Source organism: Amblyomma maculatum, chromosome 3 (genome assembly GCF_055883805.1).
Source record: "Amblyomma maculatum isolate TAMU_Amacu chromosome 3, ASM5588380v1, whole genome shotgun sequence".
Lineage (NCBI taxonomy): Eukaryota > Metazoa > Arthropoda > Arachnida > Ixodida > Ixodidae > Amblyomma > Amblyomma maculatum.
This window is the reverse complement of record NC_139346.1, coordinates 150,624,790-150,645,946: the sequence shown is the minus strand read 5'-3', so window position 1 is coordinate 150,645,946 and position 21,157 is coordinate 150,624,790. Positions and strand designations below refer to the sequence as shown.

General features: G+C 48.4%; 1 protein-coding gene across 1 annotated transcript; it reads right to left on the bottom strand.

Moving 5' to 3' along the window:
* Window positions 1-871: 871 nt before the first annotated feature.
* LOC146196447 (uncharacterized) lies at window positions 872-19,879 on the bottom strand. Its single transcript, XM_084596361.1, has 7 exons — window positions 19,806-19,879; window positions 19,109-19,166; window positions 18,105-18,196; window positions 12,362-12,466; window positions 8,859-8,906; window positions 8,579-8,632; window positions 872-1,936 (listed from the first exon to the last, which is right to left on the bottom strand). The coding sequence occupies exons 1-7, from the start codon at window positions 19,854-19,856 to the stop codon at window positions 1,013-1,015; spliced, it is 1,332 nt and encodes a 443-aa protein (XP_084452487.1). The 5' UTR covers window positions 19,857-19,879; the 3' UTR covers window positions 872-1,012.
* Between the last annotated feature and the right edge of the window lie 1,278 nt (window positions 19,880-21,157).

Here is a 21,157-nt window from a genome sequence, read left to right as displayed (position 1 = left end):
GTTTCGTGAGACGGGTATTTATTTTGTGTTCTTGAATAAAATGTTTAGTTGCGAAAAAGCACTCATGCTGTGCCCTTTTACTCCTTGGTCCTCGTTTTCTGCGCTACCTTCAATATGAACAAGATCCAACTCTCCCAACTTTCAACCTTACAACTTCGAAAGGTACCTAAGCTTTGCAAACCCCGTCTATAATATTTAGTATTTTTAAACTATTTGAAATAATAATTGCAAGACAAAAACGCCCGTGGTGGGCAAGACAGCTGGTAGCTCTATGTAACTGGTTTCCCAAGCGTAACTCAAACGATTTATTTTTTAACCCTCGGCTAATGCTAGGTCGGGCACCGTGTATAAAAACTATAGTCGCACGAGCACCCCGCCGGGGTAGCGCAGTGATTAGGGTGCTCTACTGCTGTGCGTAGGGATGCGGGATCAAATCCCGGCCTCGGCGGCCGGTTTTCATTGCAGGCGAAAAGATAGGCGCTAGTGCGCTTTGCGATGTCACTGCACGTTAAAGAATCCCAGGTGGTCAATATTTCCGGAGCCCTCCACTACGATGTGTCTCATAGCGCGAGTCGCTTTGGGATTTTAAACCCCAAAACCAAATCAAACCAAAAGTCGCAGGAGCTGCAGTGGCGACGCGAGCGAGTCTTGAAGCTGCACAGTGTTTGTTTCGCTGCCACCTACTTTCTTGTATACGTACGGGAACATATCTTGTATTTGGCAAGCTGGTTGCGTCGGTGCGGTTGATGAACAGACTGTTTTTAAGTTGTACATCTCGTAATAAATGGCACGGTGACGGTTTTCGACTTTATTCACATCAGTTCTAAACCGATACGAAGAAAATCAAGAGCATTTTATATATTCAATGTCTTGCAGCGTGTGTTTTGCAACAGATGACCATCATATAGTGACGTGCCTGCAGCGATGGCTCTCACTGCAGGACGCGCGTCGTAATCACCTCTGGAGAAAGAGGCGCGTTCTCTCTGCTAGATTGGGTTATGGGTGGCAAAGCCTATGTACGACGAGGATTAGCTTGCACCACGGGTGGGCCAGTTGAAATCTCACCCTTGGCTAGTTCGTTCGATAAGATCTGGCGTTGCGGCATCGACGAACCCTGCTCGCGGGTTACTCTGCGTCCCTTTGTCTTATTGGTTCGACGAAGGCCGGTAGGCTCGCAAGGAATTAAAGAATACGCTCCGGGGGCGCGCTGCGGCGTCCGCGACGGTGAGCTATCGCGCGACTGGCCTTCCTGGCCTAGCGTCTGAATATTTCCCCACTTTGGTGTCGATGCGCTACTGGTGGTCTGCCGCGGGCTAGCAGACCCCGAATGCTGGCGCGAATTGGCGTTGCTAGCCGGTACCATCTTTGGTTCTTTCACCGTCTGGGGGTTATTATTCGGCTTAGCGGTTGGAGAGTCACGTATCTGGAGAGCCGATGCTGACGGCTTCAAGGAGGGTTTTGCTCGCGAGGCTTCACCGGCTTGTTTTTCCGATCGAACTGGTCCTGTCACCTGCAACAGAATTTTTACGTCGCGCGTCGGGACCTCGGACGCCAAAGGTGATGACTGCTCTCTCGGTGTGCCTCCCAGTTTGTCTTTAGTCCGTTTATTCGCTGCCTGTTGACCTTTCCCTGCGGATGCCTTCGTACTGGCAAGTGACGATCCCGCTGGTGTCGATGCGCCTGATCCACCGACAGGATTCGTAGTCTGGCGGGGCGCTGTCAACGTAGTGCTTCTGTCCCGCTCAGTGACCATCGGCAGGGCGGCGTCACCCTGAGGGTACGTTGTGGCAATGGTCAGGTTATCGACGACCACCAGCGCGGCCTGCCCTGCTTCGGCCTGGCCTGCTTGCGATGAGTTCGAGGAGATTGGAGTAGGCGCGCCGTCGCTCTCCCTGGGCCCGCGGAACATGTAGTACAGGTGATACAGGACGAAGGACTGCGACCGCGAATGAGCCAACGTTATCATCCAGTACCATCATGATCCCGGTGTTAAAATATGTTTCTCATAACATCACGCAAAGGAAATTTGTTGTAAGGAAAGGGAAGTAGTAGTTATGAGATTTTAGAAAATGAAAAGGGTTGCCTGGTGAGGCAAGCAACATTGAATGAGATTCCTTTGGCATTACCACTGCTCAAAGCACGAACTATAGGTAATAGAGCCTCTAAACCTTCAATTTAGCTTTCTCCGGCTTACTGTCTGTCGTGCGCGCTGTGTGTTGCCCCAAGCACCGGGAGAACGAACGGTCCGGTTTCGTGTGTTTGTGTGTGCCGTGCGTTCCGCGAAGCGTTGGCGGACTGAACACACTCCCGAAACCAGGGCAGCCTTCCTTCTGAAGCGGTGGTGAAGACCCGAGAACCGGCGCCGGGAGGACGACAAGGAGAAGAAATTTATGGGCTCCCGCAGGGCGCACTGCCCGTGTCATCTGAGCTGGCCGCTGCCCGCGGCTGGGAGCGGGAGCCTGCAACGGTCGCCGGCTTCTCGGAAGCGTTCGAACCTCCGAGGTGTCGGGAGCTTGGGACGCCAAGACAGCCGTGGACGTGGCAAGGAGGACTCTCGGAGGGAGAGAAGGATCGGAGGCAGCACGGTGGGCGCAACGACGAGAGGAGAGGACAGAAGGGACTGAACCGGAGTGTCGTGCGGAGAGGCCGCACTCCGAGTGGTACGTGTCATATGCGCGCAACATGTAAAAAAATTCCTAATAATCAAGATATGCCAAGTGTGGTCGAGCTTCGTCGGGGAATGCCAGAGGGGCAGAGCAAGGGACCTGCCTGACTGACGCAGCCGACAGGATCTCCGACGTCAAGCGGAACCGACCGGGAACCGGACGGAGGATGTGGGCCCACGGCTGAGCGCGCACCGGGAGCGTCGACGAATTTGCAGTCTTCTCCTGCAGCGCAAGTCTGGACAGGTGGGTGTCTTGTTGGCTCCTGTTTCGAGGGCATCATGGCAACCACGGGATGTAACTTGCGGAGTCGCGAGGCCGAAGTAGGGGCCCGAAGCGAAGAGGGGGAGAGGCAGATGGAGCTGGTGTCGACTGCCGAGGTGCGAAGCGTCAGCGAAGGGTCAGTAGTTTCCGTCGCTGACCAGATGGCATTGTTACAAATGAAATTAAAAATTGCGGAAACAGAATTAGAGCACGCAAGACTGTCTAACAACGGCAGTGCCGGTGCTGCGCTGAGGGCGCCTCTGAGCGCGGAGGAAGATAGGAGGCTAAAATACACAAACATGCTGAAGGGAGTGCTGTTAGACATGCCAGCGGAAGAGGCGCTTGTCCCAGGCTGGTTTGAGGACATTGAAGCAACGCTGGATGCCTACAGCGTCCCAATTGAATGGGGAGCGGGCTTAGTACTGCCCAGACTGAACGAAAAGGCTAGGGGACTGCTCGGTCGGCTCTCGGCGGAGAAGCGCAGGGATTACGCAGCGCTCAAAGAAGCGATTCTCAAAGGGCTCAGGCTGTCGTCAGCTGAATACAGGCGACTTTTTAACTACTCAAAAAAGGGTTCAAATGAATCATGGGACCAGTTCGCAACGCGACTGCAAAATTATTTTGCCTATTATTGCAACAGTTATAACGTTACTTCCCTGGAAGAGCTGCAAGAGCTCGTAGTGGTAGACAAATTGAAGGAGATGTTAAGTCCCGATGCCCGGACCTTTGTTGTTCAAAATGAGACTACAGGGAAGGCAATGCGCCCGGATGAAGTGGCCAACCTCGCGGAACAATTTGATGAAAGCCAGATCGCTAAAGACTCTAACAGGAGCACAGGAGAATCGGTGGGTGGTACGGCGAGCCCGGTAAGGAGAGAGAGAAAAACAACTGACTCGGCTAGGACGCGCAATGACGAGGCCGGACGATCGGCTCCATATGCCAGGGCACGTAGGCAATGTTACGAATGTGGCCTCCCTGATCATCTAGCCCGTGAGTGTCCGAAACGGCGGTCAGCACAGGCGAACCTCGTGCAAACGAACACAGATGAAGGAGGCTTAGTGGCTCGCGTTGCGGGTGCTAACTTCGGAAATGAAAACGTAAACGGTGGGGAACGCCCGTTCCGCCCCCTCAATACGGTCATGTTAGGTAGCGGGAAGGCCGAATTTGTAGGGCATTTGGATTCAGGAGCAGAGATTAGTGTAATCAGACGATCCATTCTGGGAGACCATGAACCACTTACAGGCTCAAAAATAAAATTAACTGGTGCATTTGGGGAGCAAGTGCTGGCAGAGTTGGTGTATGTGCCCTTGAAGCTATTGGGTACGCCTAAGTACGTCGGTGCAGCTACGGCTGGCACCGAAATTCTTTGTGCCGTGACAGATAAATTGGCCCCAGGGATAAATGCACTTATCACGCCGGACACGCACGCACAGTTGCTGGAAGAGACACCTGCGGTGACAGCGGCTGATGCAGCGCTAGAGAGCGGAAGCGAGGATGGAGTGCGCGGAGATGCGGCGGTGACCGCGGCTGTCACTACGACCAGTAGACCGCACAGTGACGGCGACGAGGTGGGAGACGGTGAGCGCGCAGGTGCTACCGAACATGAAGCGTTTCGCCGTACGCAAATGGACGATTCTACGCTGAGGGATGCATGGGAGCAGGCCGGAGTGGGTAGCCATGGAATGGTGGAGAAGGACGGTTTACTTTATCACAAGGATGAGGTCATGGGTCGCCCTTGTTTGCAGCTTGTACGGCCAAAGTCGCGCTGTTGGGAGGTGATGAGGCTTGCCCATGACTCTGAGTGGGCTGGTCACCTAGGTGAGAGGAAGACTCTTCAGAGGGTTAAGGGTGCCTTTTACTGGCCCGGGATTACTGCGGACATAAAACGTTACTGCCAAAGCTGCAAAGGATGTCAGATGAAATCCCGGGTGAGAACAAGTGACAGAGTACCGATCGTGCCAATTACTCGGCCTGACACGCCATTCCAGGTCATTAATATTGACTGCATTGGGCCAATCGAACCGCCTTCTGCAAGGGGCCATCGGTATGCACTATGCGTAATCGATCTCTGCACCCGATGGCCTGAGGTGGTGTGTTTGCGTTCGCTCACTGCAAAGACGACCTGTGACGCCCTGCTCGACATCTTTTCGCGAATGGGGGTGCCGGAAACAGTGTGTTCCGATCAAGGGACCAATTTCACGGCACGCCTCACGCAGGAGTTCCTAGCGAGAATGGGGGCGACACCGCGATTCTCGACGCCGGAACACCCACAAAGTAATAGCATTGTCGAAAGGTTTAACGGCACGTTCAAGAGTATGTTGTTTGATGTAATTCAGAACCATGGTAGTGACTGGGATCGGCACGTGCCTTTCCTGCTTTGGGCATACCGGGAAGTCCCGAATGCTACAACGGGAGAGAGTCCGTTTGAAATGATGTATGGCCGTGTACCTATCGGACCGCTAACTATCCTTCAGAAGACCTGGTCAGGAGAATGGGCAGTACCGGATGGCCTCAACACTCCTGGGGAGCAGTATCTTCGCGGGTTAAGGGATAAATTGGCGGCGGCGAACGAACGAGCCACCGTAACAGCCCACCTGACGCAGACAAAGTACGCAACAAATTACAACAGAAGGGCCAAGCAAAAACATTTCCAGGAGGGCGAAACAGTTCTTATTCAGGGATCCGACAACGCTGGCAAATTCGCAGCGAAGTGGGTAGGACCCGCAAGTGTCGTACGTAAAGAGAGACCTCACAGGTATCTCGTGCAAACCGAGGATGGGTCTAGGAGGAGTATCCATGCGAATCGGCTCCGACCGTTTGTAACGCGGGTGAACGCAGTGGGCGTCATTTTCGAAGAGACATTCGGTGAAATCCTGTCATTGCCAGCTTTGCCCCACTTAGCCCGTTCGCGGGTTACGCTCGCAGTCGATCACCTTAGTGAAGAGCAGAAGAGTGAGCTCCGGACGCTCGTGGAGCAGCATAGCGACACGTTCTCTGAAACGCCTGGGAGATGCACAGTGGGAATGCACAGGATTCGTCTGAAAGGCGGTGGTGAGCCGAAGCGGGCTCATGCATACCGCGTCCCTTTGACGCTTCGAGATGAGGTTGAGAGACAGGTCAGGGAGTTAACGGAATGGGGTCTGATCTATCCAACTGAGAGTGGGTTTGCACATCCGATCGTGTGCGTTGCGAAAAGGGACGGCGGCGTGCGACTGTGCGTTGATTATCGCCGATTAAACTCAGTGACCGAACAGGATGCGTTTCCTATGGGAAGAGCAACTGAGTTGTTGTATCAAGTGGCCGGGTCAAACTATATATCAGTGATTGACATGCTGCGAGGTTACTGGCAAATGCCGCTCGATCCGGTTGCCCAAGAGTACACGACGTTTGTGACTCACCGGGGACAATATGCGTGGAGAGTGATGCCGTATGGTCTCAGGAATTCGGCTGCGACTTTCCAACGAATCATGAACGAGATCCTCACGCCACACCAGGAATACGCGTGCGCGTACATCGATGATGTGGCGGTACATTCAAAGACATGGGAGGATCACCTAGAGCACCTGTCGAAAGTGCTGTCGGCCATTTCCGCGGCAGGGTTCACGGCAAACGCGGCAAAATGCAGGTTTGCGCAGCATGAGGTGAAGTACTTGGGACACATTGTAGGCTCTGGTAAACACGCTCCTGATCCTGAACGAGTGGTTGCACTACAAGAGTGCCCCAAACCGACCACTAAAAGAGAGTTGCGGAGTTTCCTGGGGTTGGCCAATTACTACCGGGATTATGTACCGGGTTATTCCACGGTGGTCTTGCCCCTCACAGATATGACAAACCGTAGAGTGCCTAGCGTAATACCCTGGACAGAAGAGGCGAATCGAGCGTTTGAGCAGGTCAGACAGTGTCTTGCGGAGGCACCTGTATTATTTGCCCCTGATTCAGACAAAGGATATGTACTCGCTACAGACGCTTCGGAGTTCGCAGTAGGCGCCTGCCTGTCGCAGATCGACGCCGAGGGTCGAGAGCGTCCAGTGGCCTTTCTGAGCAAAAAGCTGAGCCCGACTCAGCGTCGCTGGGCCACAATTGAGCGTGAAGCCTATGCGATCATCTGGGCTCTCCAGCGTATGGAGACATGGTTGTTTGGAGCCGAAATTACTGTAAACACTGATCACAATCCATTAAAGTTTCTCACTCTGACTTCCCCTCAGAGCGCCCGCCTAATGCGTTGGGCACTGGCACTGCAGAGATTTAATTTGGTGATTGGTCATAAAGCGGGATCACTCAACGCCAATGCTGACGCATTGTCGCGGTTTGTAGCATCAGCTCCATAGCCTCGGGTGTATATGGCACGGGCGGGAGGGGGTCCTTAATTTGGTGCATATGTTGTATTTTGGTTTGCCATGGTGTACTGAATATGGCGTTGCGAGGCATCTGCCTGTTTCAGTTTAGCGCGAGTGGTGTCGAGCTCTAGAAGTGTGCTGCATTCCAAAAAGTCATGCATCACAGTGGCGATGGGGCTGTCGTGCGCGCTGTGTGTTGCCCCAAGCACCGGGAGAACGAACGGTCCGGTTTCGTGTGTTTGTGTGTGCCGTGCGTTCCGCGAAGCGTTGGCGGACTGAACACATTCCCGAAACCAGGGCAGCCTTCCTTCTGAAGCGGTGGTGAAGACCCGAGAACCGGCGCCGGGAGGACGACAAGAAGAAGAAATTTATGGGCTCCCGCAGGGCGCACTGCCCGTGTCATCTGAGCTGGCCGCTGCCCGCGGCTGGGAGCGGGAGCCTGCAACGGTCGCCGGCTTCTCGGAAGCGTTCGAACCTCCGAGGTGTCGGGAGCTTGGGACGCCAAGACAGCCGTGGACCTGGCAAGGAGGACTCTCGGAGGGAGAGAAGGATCGGAGGCAGCACGGTGGGCGCAACGACGAGAGGAGAGGACAGAAGGGACTGAACCGGAGTGTCGTGCGGAGAGGCCGCACTCCGAGTGGTACGTGTCATATGCGCGCAACATGTAAATAAATTCCTAATAATCAAGATATGCCAAGTGTGGTCGAGCTTCGTCGGGGAATGCCAGAGGGGCAGAGCAAGGGACCTGCCTGACTCTGTCCAATGTAATACGCGCATTGCAAAGTTCAACAGATGCATTTCAATACATGCAAAACGCCATTTCGCTGCTACAATGCTTATCTGGAAAACAAAGAGCACGAGCCGCCATTTCGTTACAGGATATTTCTGTTGGAATAAAGCCTTTGGGTACTTGGTAACTCGATCCACTGTCCACATTATTGTGCGTATATTGAAGTGCCAATCAAAATAAATTGATCGATCAAGTCATTGAATAATCATGTATATTCACTAAATAAATATTCCATTGATTGATTGATTGGTTGAATGATTGATCGATCGATAGATCTGTAAACGGTCTCGAAGGGCTTAACTCCCATACACACGCAGTAATTAAAGCAGCAAGTTCGAGTCATCACTGCTTCCAAACTCATGAAGTCTCAAATTAGCCTTTCCACTCCACGCATGTGTACACATATAGATACTTCAGCTAACTTTGTAATGAATGTTTTTGCACGCTGACACTCTTCTCCAAGTTTATATTCACTTATGTCGACGTCACCTCGGGGAACTAATCCAAACACCAGAACTCCTCACCTTGGCCACCGCAAAGAAGGTGAAAAGAACCAGCAGTTCGGAGAACAGCAAATTCTGTAAAGAAAATAAAAAGATATTCAAAATCTGATGAAGCTTTCGGAATCTCTCCCGCCATCATCTGCGTAAACGTGAAAGCCTATTCGCAACTAGCTCACCGTTACAGTACGAAATGTAGGCTTTCAGCTAAATCTTTTGATGCCAGACATCAATAGACATTAAACGGGCCTTGTTGATGCACTTTGTACGCGTTAGCAGTATCAAGCTTTACTGGCTTACTTACGCGGACGTGGGCCTCGCTTGCATGCATCGGCAAATCTGCAATGCCAGTCTTGAAGGAAGAAACAAAAGAAAACATTGGCGCAGATTATTCGCAAGTGCAGAGTCAAGATCATACAAACATAAGCGTCGCTCTAATCTACATTTAGAGAGTAGCGCTGTACTTTATGAATTATACTCTGCATCGTATACTGCTATCAACAAGTACCATTCATCAGTGTTTCGCTGGCCAATATCATCCTTCAGATTAGCCGACTTCAGAAGAAACAATCTCTCTCACTTTTTTTTTTGCCTTGAGATCTCTCTGTGCAACATTCTCTAAGAAATATTAAAGTGACAGCGCTAATAACGCTGTTCAGCACAAATCTGGGCTCTGGAGTTTTGAACGAAAAATCACAAGCATGACGCTGGCAGCGGTAGCTCGCAGTTAACATGGCCGTACTGTAAGGTGTTTATTGGAGCACCAAGACCGTAAGAAACGTCCGCAAACCAAAGCGACGGGGGTAGCGTTCGAATCAACAGTGCAGTGCCAACAAGGCTCCAACTCCACTTCGTCTACCTGTTCGGGTTGGCGCGCGAGCTGATGGCGATCGGGATTACTACAGTACATTGAACGGACGGAGGGTTGGCTGACGTTATGTTTGGCAGTAACTGCCAACTCGGGCCTCCCTTCATTTGCGGGAGGGGATGTCAAAAGCAGCCTGTCAGGACCTTTGCATTCACGTTGCCCATAGACAACGCACGGCACTTTCACACGGCTTCGTTAAGCGGAGCTATATATGGGCTGTTAGCATGCGCCATGAGGTCATACCCATAAGGGCGGAGCCTAAGTGGATCCCCAATGATTTTTAGGAGTGCTAGCTCTCACTCATCAGGTTTTTCGATTTCTTGGGGTCTGCTACCACCTCCGTTGGGCGTGAAAATGGCGGCCCTCGTGGAAAGTCAATATAGCAACCAAATTGGGGATTAATTGGTGATATCACTGATGACGTCACAATTAAAGGTTTTGGCATAGATTCGGAATCTCAAATATAAGATGACGGCCGACGCAGGGTGCGAATGATGACGTCATAATAAAATGTGGAGGGCAAAAATGAAACCTCTTCGTGTCATAATACAATATGGCGGATAGAAGTGAAACCACTTCATTATGTCTAATCAAAGATGACGTCATAATTTATGAATCTCAAACCTATGATAGCGGCCGCATTCGGATGCCAATGAGGGGCATGTAAATGGAACCACGTGATTATGACATCATGGGACGAAATGGTGCCACAGTTTTGGTTTCCCAAATTCAAGATGGCGGCTCTCTGACACCGCGGCCAATATAACGGCCACTAAAATAACCTAAAATTAACGTCTTCCAGACGGAGGCGGCATTTGTTTCCTTTGTTGCAACAACCCGCCACTGAAACTTGAGCAATCGGTGGAGACGACACTGTCGCTGGCTTGTGACGCCTGTAAATGAGACACGGACATGCGACCTCAAACGGAAACTTGGTGTGCATCGTAAGCAGCCACCGTGAGCAGCACGGTGCTGGGTAGCTGGAGTAACTGGATGAAACTAGTACGCTAGGGATATTTGGGATAGTTGGATTGTATGATGATATCATTTGTCGAGTGAACATCTGTTCAAGTTGTTTATTCTTCGTTTTACTCGGATTCGTTTTATTTCGCTAGTATTTCACTCACGCGACGATACTGCTCTAGTACAGGCACACAATATACAGTCTCAGGACGTGAAAGCTGTCAAGTGAGCTTCAGCTTTTCGCTGAAGGTAGGCCATTTTGGCTTCCTGTCCTGCCTGACAGTGACGTATGTTGCCCAGAAATTACCATGACTTGCGTAGGTACTAAGCCCCGATTGAGCCAAGCCGTACAATTGTGCCGCTTATCTTAGAGGCAGCCTGTCTAACTTGAGATCATAGGGTCCTGCAAGGTAGTGTACTTGTCTGAGCTTCCTATCTCAAGGCGAAACTCAAGCCTGCAGCGCCTGCCAATTCTGCCATGACATGTGGTTTTGTGACGCCGAAAAAAGCACCTGCTCTCAATGCCCGGCCATTTCACCTGCTAATCAGCACCTTCCAAAGACTTCACACTCTTCTCGGCTTTTGCAGCTTTGGACGTAAAGTAAGCTTTCATTATAAAATATGCGACCTCCCTCGCTATAACAAAAGAAACATTCCAGCCCATGCGAAAAGTAGCCACCGAGACCCGTAATAGATCCAGCGACGTCGCGCTCTGCAACGAAACGCGTCAGTCAAGAATGCAGCATTGTACTCTGCGACTGCCTTTCCAGAAGACTGCGCTCTGTCGACCAAGCTCATTAACATGATGTTCTTCATTTAGTTTAGTAGTGGGTGTTTCTGCATGCGTGCATACAGGACAATGAACTTCTTGCGGATTAGCAGAGGTAATCTACACTTCCCGGCATCCGACTCGGGGGAGGAAATTTGAAATCACATGCATTGCTACTGACTAAAAGCTTAACAAAAACTTGTTTTCTGTTCAAAAGAAAATATTTTTTTTTCTCCTGTCTGCCTTTATTTCTCCGTACTGTTGCTGCCAGCGACAGCGTGCAGGGGCTGCAGGTCGCATCACTGTTGCCAACGTCCATGAGAAGCGAACGATTCGCAATTTAAAACTGTTCCTCTGCATATCAGTTTAGCAACCGCTAGAGAATCATGTTTGAAGACACCTTAACAGCAAACATTTTCTCCTTTTTTATGCTTCACAACTTCACAACCGCCCAACGCAGAGTTAACTTGTATAACCCTTGCCCGTGCGGGCCATTATAGTTATTTTTCTGCACGCAGGTACGCGCCGCCTGTGAAACTCACACGGCTGTACTGCCAAACTTGTTCATAACGAATGCAGGAAGCGGGCCCTTCTTGCGTCTGGAATTGTGAAGTTTGGCGGCGAGTCCCGGTGCGTTTCAAACACGAGTCGTTTTGGCGCGCTAAAAAATTAGCTGTGGTTTAGCTTGTGCTGAAACCAGAAGTTACACGAAAGCAATCTGCATGGCTACGCTTAGGTTCGGGTTCAAAGTAAAGACATGGCTTTTGCGCATAGTAGTTTACTCTATGGTTTTGCCATAGGAGAATCATTTTACGTATGAGCACTCCCTCCCTCTTGTCGTTGACCATTCTCATTCGGGTGCAGAAGACATCTAGTGGTATGGCATCGTCTCTACGTCGAACTCCGGGGCACACCGCCGTCACAACGTTCGAACGAACCTTCTGTCCTAGCAACTCGCTGTTGTCGTTCACCTCTACCAACTACAGAGTTATCTGTCTTCTTCTTATTATTATTCTGCTCCTCTTCCTCCTCCTCGGCTGTTCAAGGTCAAGCGTGACCTCGCCTTCTTCTTCTTCTTCTTATTGTTCTGCTTTTTCTTCTACTATACCACGATGCAAGCCGACGGCTTGAAAGCCTACCGCAGTGTAGCTGTGTAGGGTTTACACTAAAATGACTTAAATAAAATAATTTGGTCGTGAGTACTCACTGTACGGCTGTAGAACTTGATGGCAAAAATATTGGTCGCGTAGCATATCAGCGTTGCTATGCAGTTCCACACGAAGAAAATTCCGAGCACCCACTGTACTAGTGCCTGCATTTTGAGGTGTAGTTAGCGTCAGTGTTTGAGAGGTTGCCGCGAACTATCACACACAAAAAAAAAACTCCTCAAAGTGACAATAGAACTGGGGCACTACTCTAAGTGTTTCTTGCACCGCTTATAGCGTGTTCGTGTTCTTATGGCATTTCATGACAGGAACGTACTAAGAAAATTAATTAAATCATTCCAGACCTGATTTAATCCTCGCCCTTACGACTCGCTAATCTCAGTAGCTGTAGGTGACCATTAGCATATTTTGTGCAAAAGGAGGCTGTAATTTCTGCAGCTCGGTCCTGTATGAGTTATGTGCCTCTCGCCGCAATCAAAGATAATAACTGCCATCAGACACCAGTGCCAGGGCAAATTCAGATTTTGAAAGAGCTGTATGCATTCAATCGCAACAGCTCGGAGCAGCGAATCTGATGGGAGCACTTGCATGCAGCAGTACCTTTATCTAGAGGAGCAGTTGTTACGTCTACATACGCGTCGTAAGCAATTATTTTTCGATGACGCCACCAAAAGATTGACCGCTGAACATGAACCGGTAAGCAATATCATGGCCATTCAAATTCTTTCTGCGCGCTGGTATTATAGGACTAACGGATCATTTATTGCAGTTACCTGGCCTACGCTTCGAGCCTCTTGTTTTTAACTCCAAACAAGTGCGTGCTGTTATACAAGGCGCTTCACCTAATCTGTGGCTAGCTTTAAAACACGACAACGCCCTGTAAGAAGATTCCACGAAGGTGGCGTTCCAAACAGTTCCTTGAAGACTTCAGACCATTTGCCATGATTCTCATTTGCCTAATGGCAACAATAAATTCCCCGTGTCGTTTTTGGCTCAAAGCATTAAACAACGCCGTTATACGGAGAACACCATGCCATAACCTGAATGTCTGTTGCCGCGTTTCGGAATAGACCCCTCAAATGCCCAATTGCACCCCTCAAATGCAATAAAAGAAAATTACTGAATAGACAGGACACATGTCAGAGCTCGCCGCACGTTTTCAATACGGCCGGCGCAGATATTTCTAATCGACTTTATTTTGCTTCTATCTCGGCATGTAAATTAAAATGGTGGCTATTTATGTATAAGATATTACTTTACAGACATGTGTATGCGGCTGCCTTGTACTGGGCCCAGGCGTCGTCAAGCTATTTATTAACAGCTTTTTCATCCGCAGACCCCCAACTATATGTCTAAAATAAGTAATAAATATCTGTCTGTCCATCTGACTATCTTTACCAACTGATCTATCTATTCAGCTATATAAAGCGTATTTATCTGTACTAACGACTCCTTCTATCTCAGTTCAGTTCAGTCGTTCAGTCATGTCCGACTCTTCGTGACCCTATTGACCATGTCACGCCACGCTTTCCGGTCTCTCACTATCTTCCTAACATCACATAATTTCATCTGCAGAGCCTCGAGGATGCCATCTAACCATCGCGTTCGCTGCCTACCCCTTCTCCGGCGACCCTCAACCTTTCCCAACATCAAATCTTTCTCCAGCGACTCCTCTCTTCTCATCAGATGACCAAAGTAGCTGAGCTTTAACTTTAGAATTTGACTCTCCAATGAGCAGTCAGGGTTTATGGTCGACAATATTGACAATTTGATCTTCTGGCAGTCCAAGGAACTCTCAAGAGTCTTCGCCAGCACCACAATTCAAACGCGTCAATTCTTCGGCGGTCAGCCTTTTTCACAGTCCAACTCTCGCATCCATACATCACAACTGGAAAGACCATAGCACGAGTTATACGGTTCTTGGTTGGCAGACTAATGTCTCTGCTCTTTACTAGGCGGTCAAGGCTAACCATTGCTCTCTTTCCCAGAAGCAGGCGTCTCCTAATTTCATGGCTGCAGTCTCCTTCCGAGGTAATCTTGGAGCCCAAGAAGAGAAAATCGGTCACAGCTTCCACTTCTTGTCCCTTGATGCTCCAGGACTTGATAGGGCAAGACGCCATGATCTTTGTCTTTTTAATGTTCAGTTTAAGCCCAAACTTCTCACTCTCTTCTTGTACGCGCATCAGAAGTCTCTTGAGTTCCGCTTCACTTTCTGCCATTAAAGTGGTATCATCCGCATATCTAAGGTTGTTGATACGTTTTCCAGCAATCTTCGCTCCAGCTGAAGACTCGTCCAGACCAGCCTTCCTCATGATGCACTCTGCATATAGGTTAAATAGGCAGGGCGACAGTATGCAGCCTTGCCTCACTCCTTTCTCAGTCGGAAACCAATCAGTAAGACCATGCCCAGTTCTGACTGTGGCCTCTTGCCCTTCATACAGGTTCCTGAGGAGACAGATGAGGTGAATTGGAACTCCCATCTCTTGGAGAGCTTGCCACAATCTGCTGTGATCTACGCAGTCAAACGCTTTCGCATAGTCAATAAAGCAGAAGTAGATGGGTTTCTGGAACTCTCTTGCTTTTTCCATGATCCAGCGAAGGTTGGCAACTTGGTCTCTAGTTCCTTTGCCCTTGCGAAACCCAACTTGCACATCCGGAAGCTCCCGATCCACATACTGCTGCAGCCTACCTTGGAGGATTTTCAACATCACCTTGCTAGCATGCGAAATAAGCGCGATCGTGCGGTAGTTGGAACAATCTTTGGCACTGCCTTTCTTTGGAATGGGGATGTAAACTGACCTCCTCCAATCCTGTGGCCACTGCAGGGTTGTCCAAATCTTCTGACATAATGTATGCAGAATGTTAACAGCGTCATGGTTGAGGTTTTGAAGCAACTCAGCTGGAATTGTATCAATTCCGCTAGCTTTGTTCTTAGCAAGGCTGGCTAAGGCCCATTCAACTTCACTCTTCAGGATGCCCGGCTCGAGATCAGTGACCACAACCGTCTTATGTTGGGTTTGCACATTCGGGTCCTTCTTGTACAGTTCTTCTGTGTATTCCTGCCACCTCTTCTTTATCTCTGCGGCTTCAGTGAGGTCCTTGCCTCGTTTGTCCTTTATCACGCCCATCTTAGCACAGAAGCTTCCTTTGATATCTTTGATTGTCTTATACAGAGCTCTTGTGTTCCTTAATTGGCTGTTGTCCGCAACTGCTTGGCACTGTATGTTCAGGAAGGCATTCTTATCTCTCCTTGCTATTTTCTGAAAATCCGCATTGATAACCTTGTATCTTTCTCTTTCCCCCATAACTTTTGCCATCCTCCTTTCCTCAGCTATTTGCAAAGCCTCTTCAGATAACCATTTTGCTTTCTTGCATTTCTTTTGCTTTGGAACTACCTTAGTAACAACTTCTTGTATTATATCACGAACATCAGTCCACATCTCTTCGGGCTCTTTGTCTTCTAGATCTAATTCTTGAAATCGATTCCTCACTTCCACAGCATATTCTAATGGAACTTGATCCAGATTATACCTGAAAGGCCTTCTAGTTTTCTGCGTTTTTCTCAATCGAAGCTTAATCTTGGCAACAAGAAGCTGATGATCGGTGCCACAATCGGCCCCAGGCCTTGTTTTTACTGCTTGTATAGCGCTTCTCCATCTCTGTCGGCAAATAATATAATCGATCTGATTCCTGTACAGACCGTCCGGCGAAGTCCATGTGTACAGGCGCCTCTTGTGCTGTTGAAAATGAGTATTCGCTATGGTCAGGTTGTTTTCTTCACAAAACTCTACTAGCCTCTGCCCAGCTTCATTTGGCTCACCAAGACCGAACTTGCCTGTAATTCCGGATATTTCTTCACTCCCTACCTTAGCATTCCAGTCTCCTATGAGAAAAACGACGTCTGATGATGGGGTGCGGTATAAAAGGCATTGTAGGTCCGCATAAAATCTCTCAACGTCAGCTTCTTCAGCAGTAGTGGTCGGTGCATAGACTTGGATAACTGTTATGTTGAAAGAGTGACCTTGGATCCGAAGTGAAATCATTCGGTCGTTTTTGGGGTTGTACCCTAGCACTGCTTTGCCCATTCTTCTGTTTACTATGAGAGCGACCCCATTCCTTCTCTTGGATTCGTGCCCACAATAAAAGACATAATGGTCGCCGGAGTTAAATTCTCCCATTCCGATCCACTTGAGCTCGCTGATACCCAAGATATCAATGTTCAATCTGTCCATTTCTCGCTTGACGATATCCAGTTTACCTTGCGTCATAGATCTTACATTCCATGTTGCTATGTGATACATCTCCTTGCAACATCGGACTTTCCGGTCGCTTCCCGACACATCCACAACTGAGCTTCCTTTTGGCTTTAGCCCAGCCGCTTCATTCGTCCTGGAGCTACTAGGAATCGCCCTTTGTTCATCCCCAGTAACATACGGGACGCCTTCCAACCTGGGGGGCTCATCTTCCGGCGCCATATCATTTATGGTATTGTGACTGGCCATAGGGTTTTCTTGGCAGGAAATACTGGAGTGGGTTGCCATTACCTTCTCCAGTGAATCACATTTTGTCAGAACTCTCTGCCGTGACCTGTCTATCTTGGGTGGCTCTACACAGCAGAGCTCACGACTTCTTCGAGTTTCGCAAGCCCCTCCGCCACGACAAGGCAGTGATCCATGAAGGGGCATGTATTGATACCTACTGATTTACCTATCTATAAGGGCGCCCTGAAGTCTGCCTGTTTATCTATACCTATCGAGCTATCTATCAATCTACGGCTACTTAATCCCTGTCTATCTGTCTATACCCAACAAAATATCAACCTACGCCCGCCTAATTCCTGTCCATCTATCTATAATTACCAATATATCTCCGGCTCTCTAACCGTCCGCCCGTCTGTGTTTGTTTGTCTGTCTGCCTGTACATGTCTCGAGGTATGGGCAAGCTGCCTCGTTTGATAGAAACAGTCGGCGTCGCATCTTGTTGGTGTTGGCCTCATGATATTCTGGACAGTAAGCTTATAGAGCCCAACGTTTTGAACGCGCAAAGGGATAAGCCAGCAGGCAGTCCCATAGAACTTAAAATGCGGTGGCCAGAGCGCACCGAGGCCCAATTCAATGAAGATAGTGGTAAGTGCTGTACTAAAGGTGTACACAATGCCTGTGCATTTGATAAGATTGAATAATGTATTTGAACTTACTTCTCGATGCCTTCGGTACAGTGGGATCCCCTAGTAAGAAAACGCAGAATAAATCCTCTCATTTGAAGGGAGACAAACAACGTCAGTAAGGTAAATTGGTCTGCCAAGCTGCTGTCTTTAACTAGGACAGAAGGCGCATGTGAGATATCGAAGGTAAGAACGTTCATTGGTTCGCAGCGCAAGAAAGCTTTGGATAAGAATAGTGTTTTTGTTAAATATATATTTGCGCATCTAGGCACAGGCTTTGAGAGAACGTTGTTTTGAATTGAGTCTCTTAATTATGAAGTCCTGAGGTGTATTGAGCGATCGGAATTCGGTTGTACCGCATGTAAAATGACCTAGTTCAAATGCAGCCATATAATAATGCGATATGTGTGCGCTCTTCCAACGTGCAAGGTATTCATGCATTACGTTTTTTTCAGTGTTTTGTGCTCTGTATAAAAGTGAGGCACCAAGCGAACCTTCCCATAACCATTTTGTTACTGCTGAAACTGCTCTCAGGAAATTCATATACGTTTGTCTAACAAATCCGTTTAAATGAGCCGAGCAGAAAAGACGAAGGCCTAACCCTCTGCAGTTTCACTCACCTTCTTGTGAATGATGCTGGCCATCGCAATGTCGCTGATGAGGTCGAAGAAAGTCTCGGTGCCCAGGACCACGTCGTAGACGAGTCCTTCTCCTACACACGTTGTGAAGTACGCGAAAAAAAAAAAATAAGGAAAGGGTTCAGCGCTTGAGATCTCTTTCGTATTGCTAGCGTTCTTTCTCTGACAATGAATAACCAACTCGCCAAGCAACATACCCTGTTCGCACTGTGCCATTCATACGGAGTCTACTGGTCTATAGCGGATGTCTGGTTTTAGACACCTAGACATCTCAAGGGAGATTCTTCAAAACAGTTCTACGCTACGCAGCGTAAAATAGCTTATATTTATAGTATTGTAACTAAGTTGTGCGCTTTTATCCTCATATGGCAGTCGTACGTCCCGGCAATGTTACGGTGCCATTAAATAGCTCTCTCAAAGCAAAAAGGAGGAAGCCGTGGCTACAAAGCATGATTGTTCTTCAGGCATTAAAATGTGTAGCGAGTGCCTTCAGGCAAATTGCGTGATATAAAGGCGTTTTGTATGCTGCTAGTGGCGCATGAACAAATAACACGCACGCCATTGCAGCGTGTTACCGCACTTGTGTATCGTAAAGAGCGAGAAATAGTATAGAATGTGTCACCCGTTTTGCAAACGCAGGGGGTGCACCTGGGAACTCCACTTCGAAGATCCCGAGTTTTTATTAAAGCGGCGAAACCCGCAGGAAACGTGAAGGAAAAACATCTCGGCAGAACTCACGCCCCGTATGAACCCGAACGTAGTGCTTTTACATGCAGCCGAAATCTGCGCCACAAGTGAAAGCTCCTAGTAAAGGGACGTGTAAGAGGTAAGCATGTGTAAGTGGTAACTATCTTAAATGTAGACGACCTGCCATTTGGAAAATAATTCGGATAGCGCGTACAAGAACACGACAGCGTCGGAGTGACGTGTATTCAACCCAAGCTGTGCGGCATCTACGGTGATGATATACGCCCAACTCGACTCACCTGATTTGCGCCTGAAGCGTCCCAGTAGATAACGAACCAGGCAGAACAGGTTTATTGTCTGTTACGTGCAAAGGAAAAAAAAAAAACGCGAGCAAACAAAAAGCAAGCCATAAAAATGATTGCGGCGTTTTATCAGTTACGCCGGTGCAGCGCTGTAGAAGATGCTTTTTCAAGCTCTTTCGTGTCGTTGAAGACTCTGTAAACACTATTTTAAAGTAGATATATCTTACCGAAAAACGACCCATTCTGCTTCGAAACTAGAACAAAGTGTTAAATTTCCGCTGCACTTCAGCCTCATGTGCTCGAAATCAGTAGATTAATAAAGTATACAGCATAAATTAAATCAGACGTACGCCTGAATACAGCCAGCTGAAATTTTAGACAAACGCTTCCGAGCATTCTGCACTGAAGCGAGGATTGCTTTCAACCTATTGGAACCGCTAAAACCCGATTTACCAGCTTTCCCTACGCCTCTATTCATAAGTCAGTGATTGACAGGTTTCATGTCAGCGTTTAGGTTTCTTGAAATGATTTCAACAGCTACGCCCTGCGTAGTTACAAGCCGTTCTCGTTGGACCTTAAATATTTCATGCTTTAATCATTTTGTAGAACCGACTTCCAGTCGCAGGACAACACGGTTGCAATCAGTGCCCTGGTACGAAGATGCTGATACGCACAAACAAGCACATATGCTTACCGTGCAGACGCCTACGATGAGAGACAGGCGTCCGCTTCTGGCCGATTCCATATCATGCTTCTTCTTTCATCACGAGCAGCTCGTTTCACGATTCGACTAGCCGGTCATGTGATTCCACTAGGTTTGAATAGGGAGTGGAGAGCATGTGCGTCTGCGCTTTGACTGGCATATAAAGAAATCTACGTATGGTTTATATCAAAAACAAAGCCAATTTAATTCGCGAGTCAATGCGCATTTTATAGTTTGCTGTTATTCTTAGAGTAGTGCATTTCTACTTCTTTTAAAAACTTTTTTTTTTTCTCTGGTGTTAGAACCGAAATTACGGCTGCATAAAGAAAGCGTCAAATTGCATCGAACGAAATCCAACCAACATTCTAGGCGATATTACCATTTCGCTTACAGTCAACAAACAACTAAAGTGTTTTGTTCTGGATGCCTCCAGACATAGTATTAAGTAATGATACACTGAGGAAAGAAACCAATGTATTCGTCTCTAGACGAATTGGCGTTAGTGAAGACGACCGACCGTCGTTGTAGTCATTATGATTGCGGTAAATGTGACAACGGCTTTCACTCTGGACGAAAGAAAACGGCGAGAGCATTTAGCAAGATGCATTTGCTATCACTGAGGGAAGAAAATGCGTGAGCAAAATGGAAGAGATGAGGTAAGAGAAGAATGGACACTGCCATGTGCAGGGAAACGTGGCGCGGAACAAAGTGCGCTGGGAGAGATAGTGCAGTCACTTTATAAAAAACACGGGAATGCTTTCTGAGGCTTATGGCCTCACATGCGGTGGGCTCGGTGCAGAGGTACTATATAGTGAGGAGAACTTGCGCTCTTTCTGAGGCTTATGACATCACATGCGATGGGCTCGGTGCAGAGGTACTATATAGTGAGGGGAACTTGCGCTAGAACGAGAAACGCCGCACGTGTCCTGCAGTTGGTGTGGTTGCAGTTGGTTTGGTTGCTGTGCAACGCTCTTGCATCTGCTCTGCGTTACCATTTGGTCTCTTCTTTCGTACGCTTCATGCTGGTCTTTTCCGACCTGAACTTCTTTTTTCTAGCCCCCCACGCGCCCAGATAGAATTGCGCATATTTATTATGCTCTCAACCTGGCTACTTGCCTCAAACGTTACGAAACATTCTTGCGATTTTTCTTGAATTAACAAGGCATTAAATATAATATCTATTAGAAAAACTTGCTAATCATTGGCGATTTCAAATTCATGAATTCGGGCATTATTCAATTTGAAATTAGCAGTGATTAGCAGGTTTTCATATGGGTGTGTTCAGAACGGTAATCGAGGTCCCACGACTATTTTTTTGTTTTCAATGAAACTTTTACATGTGG

Bases quoted from the DNA above. Each gene is read 5' to 3' on its own strand.
- LOC146196447 (XM_084596361.1), bottom strand. From the start codon at position 19,856: ATGGAATCGGCCAGAAGCGGACGCCTGTCTCTCATCGTAGGCGTCTGC. The intron at 12,467-18,104 runs GTGAGTGAAACT...CTCAAAATGCAG, and splicing joins CCAGCATCATTCACAAGAAG to GCACTAGTACAGTGGGTGCT. The intron at 8,633-8,858 runs GTAAGTAAGCCA...TTTTCTTTACAG, and splicing joins CAAGCGAGGCCCACGTCCGC to AATTTGCTGTTCTCCGAACT.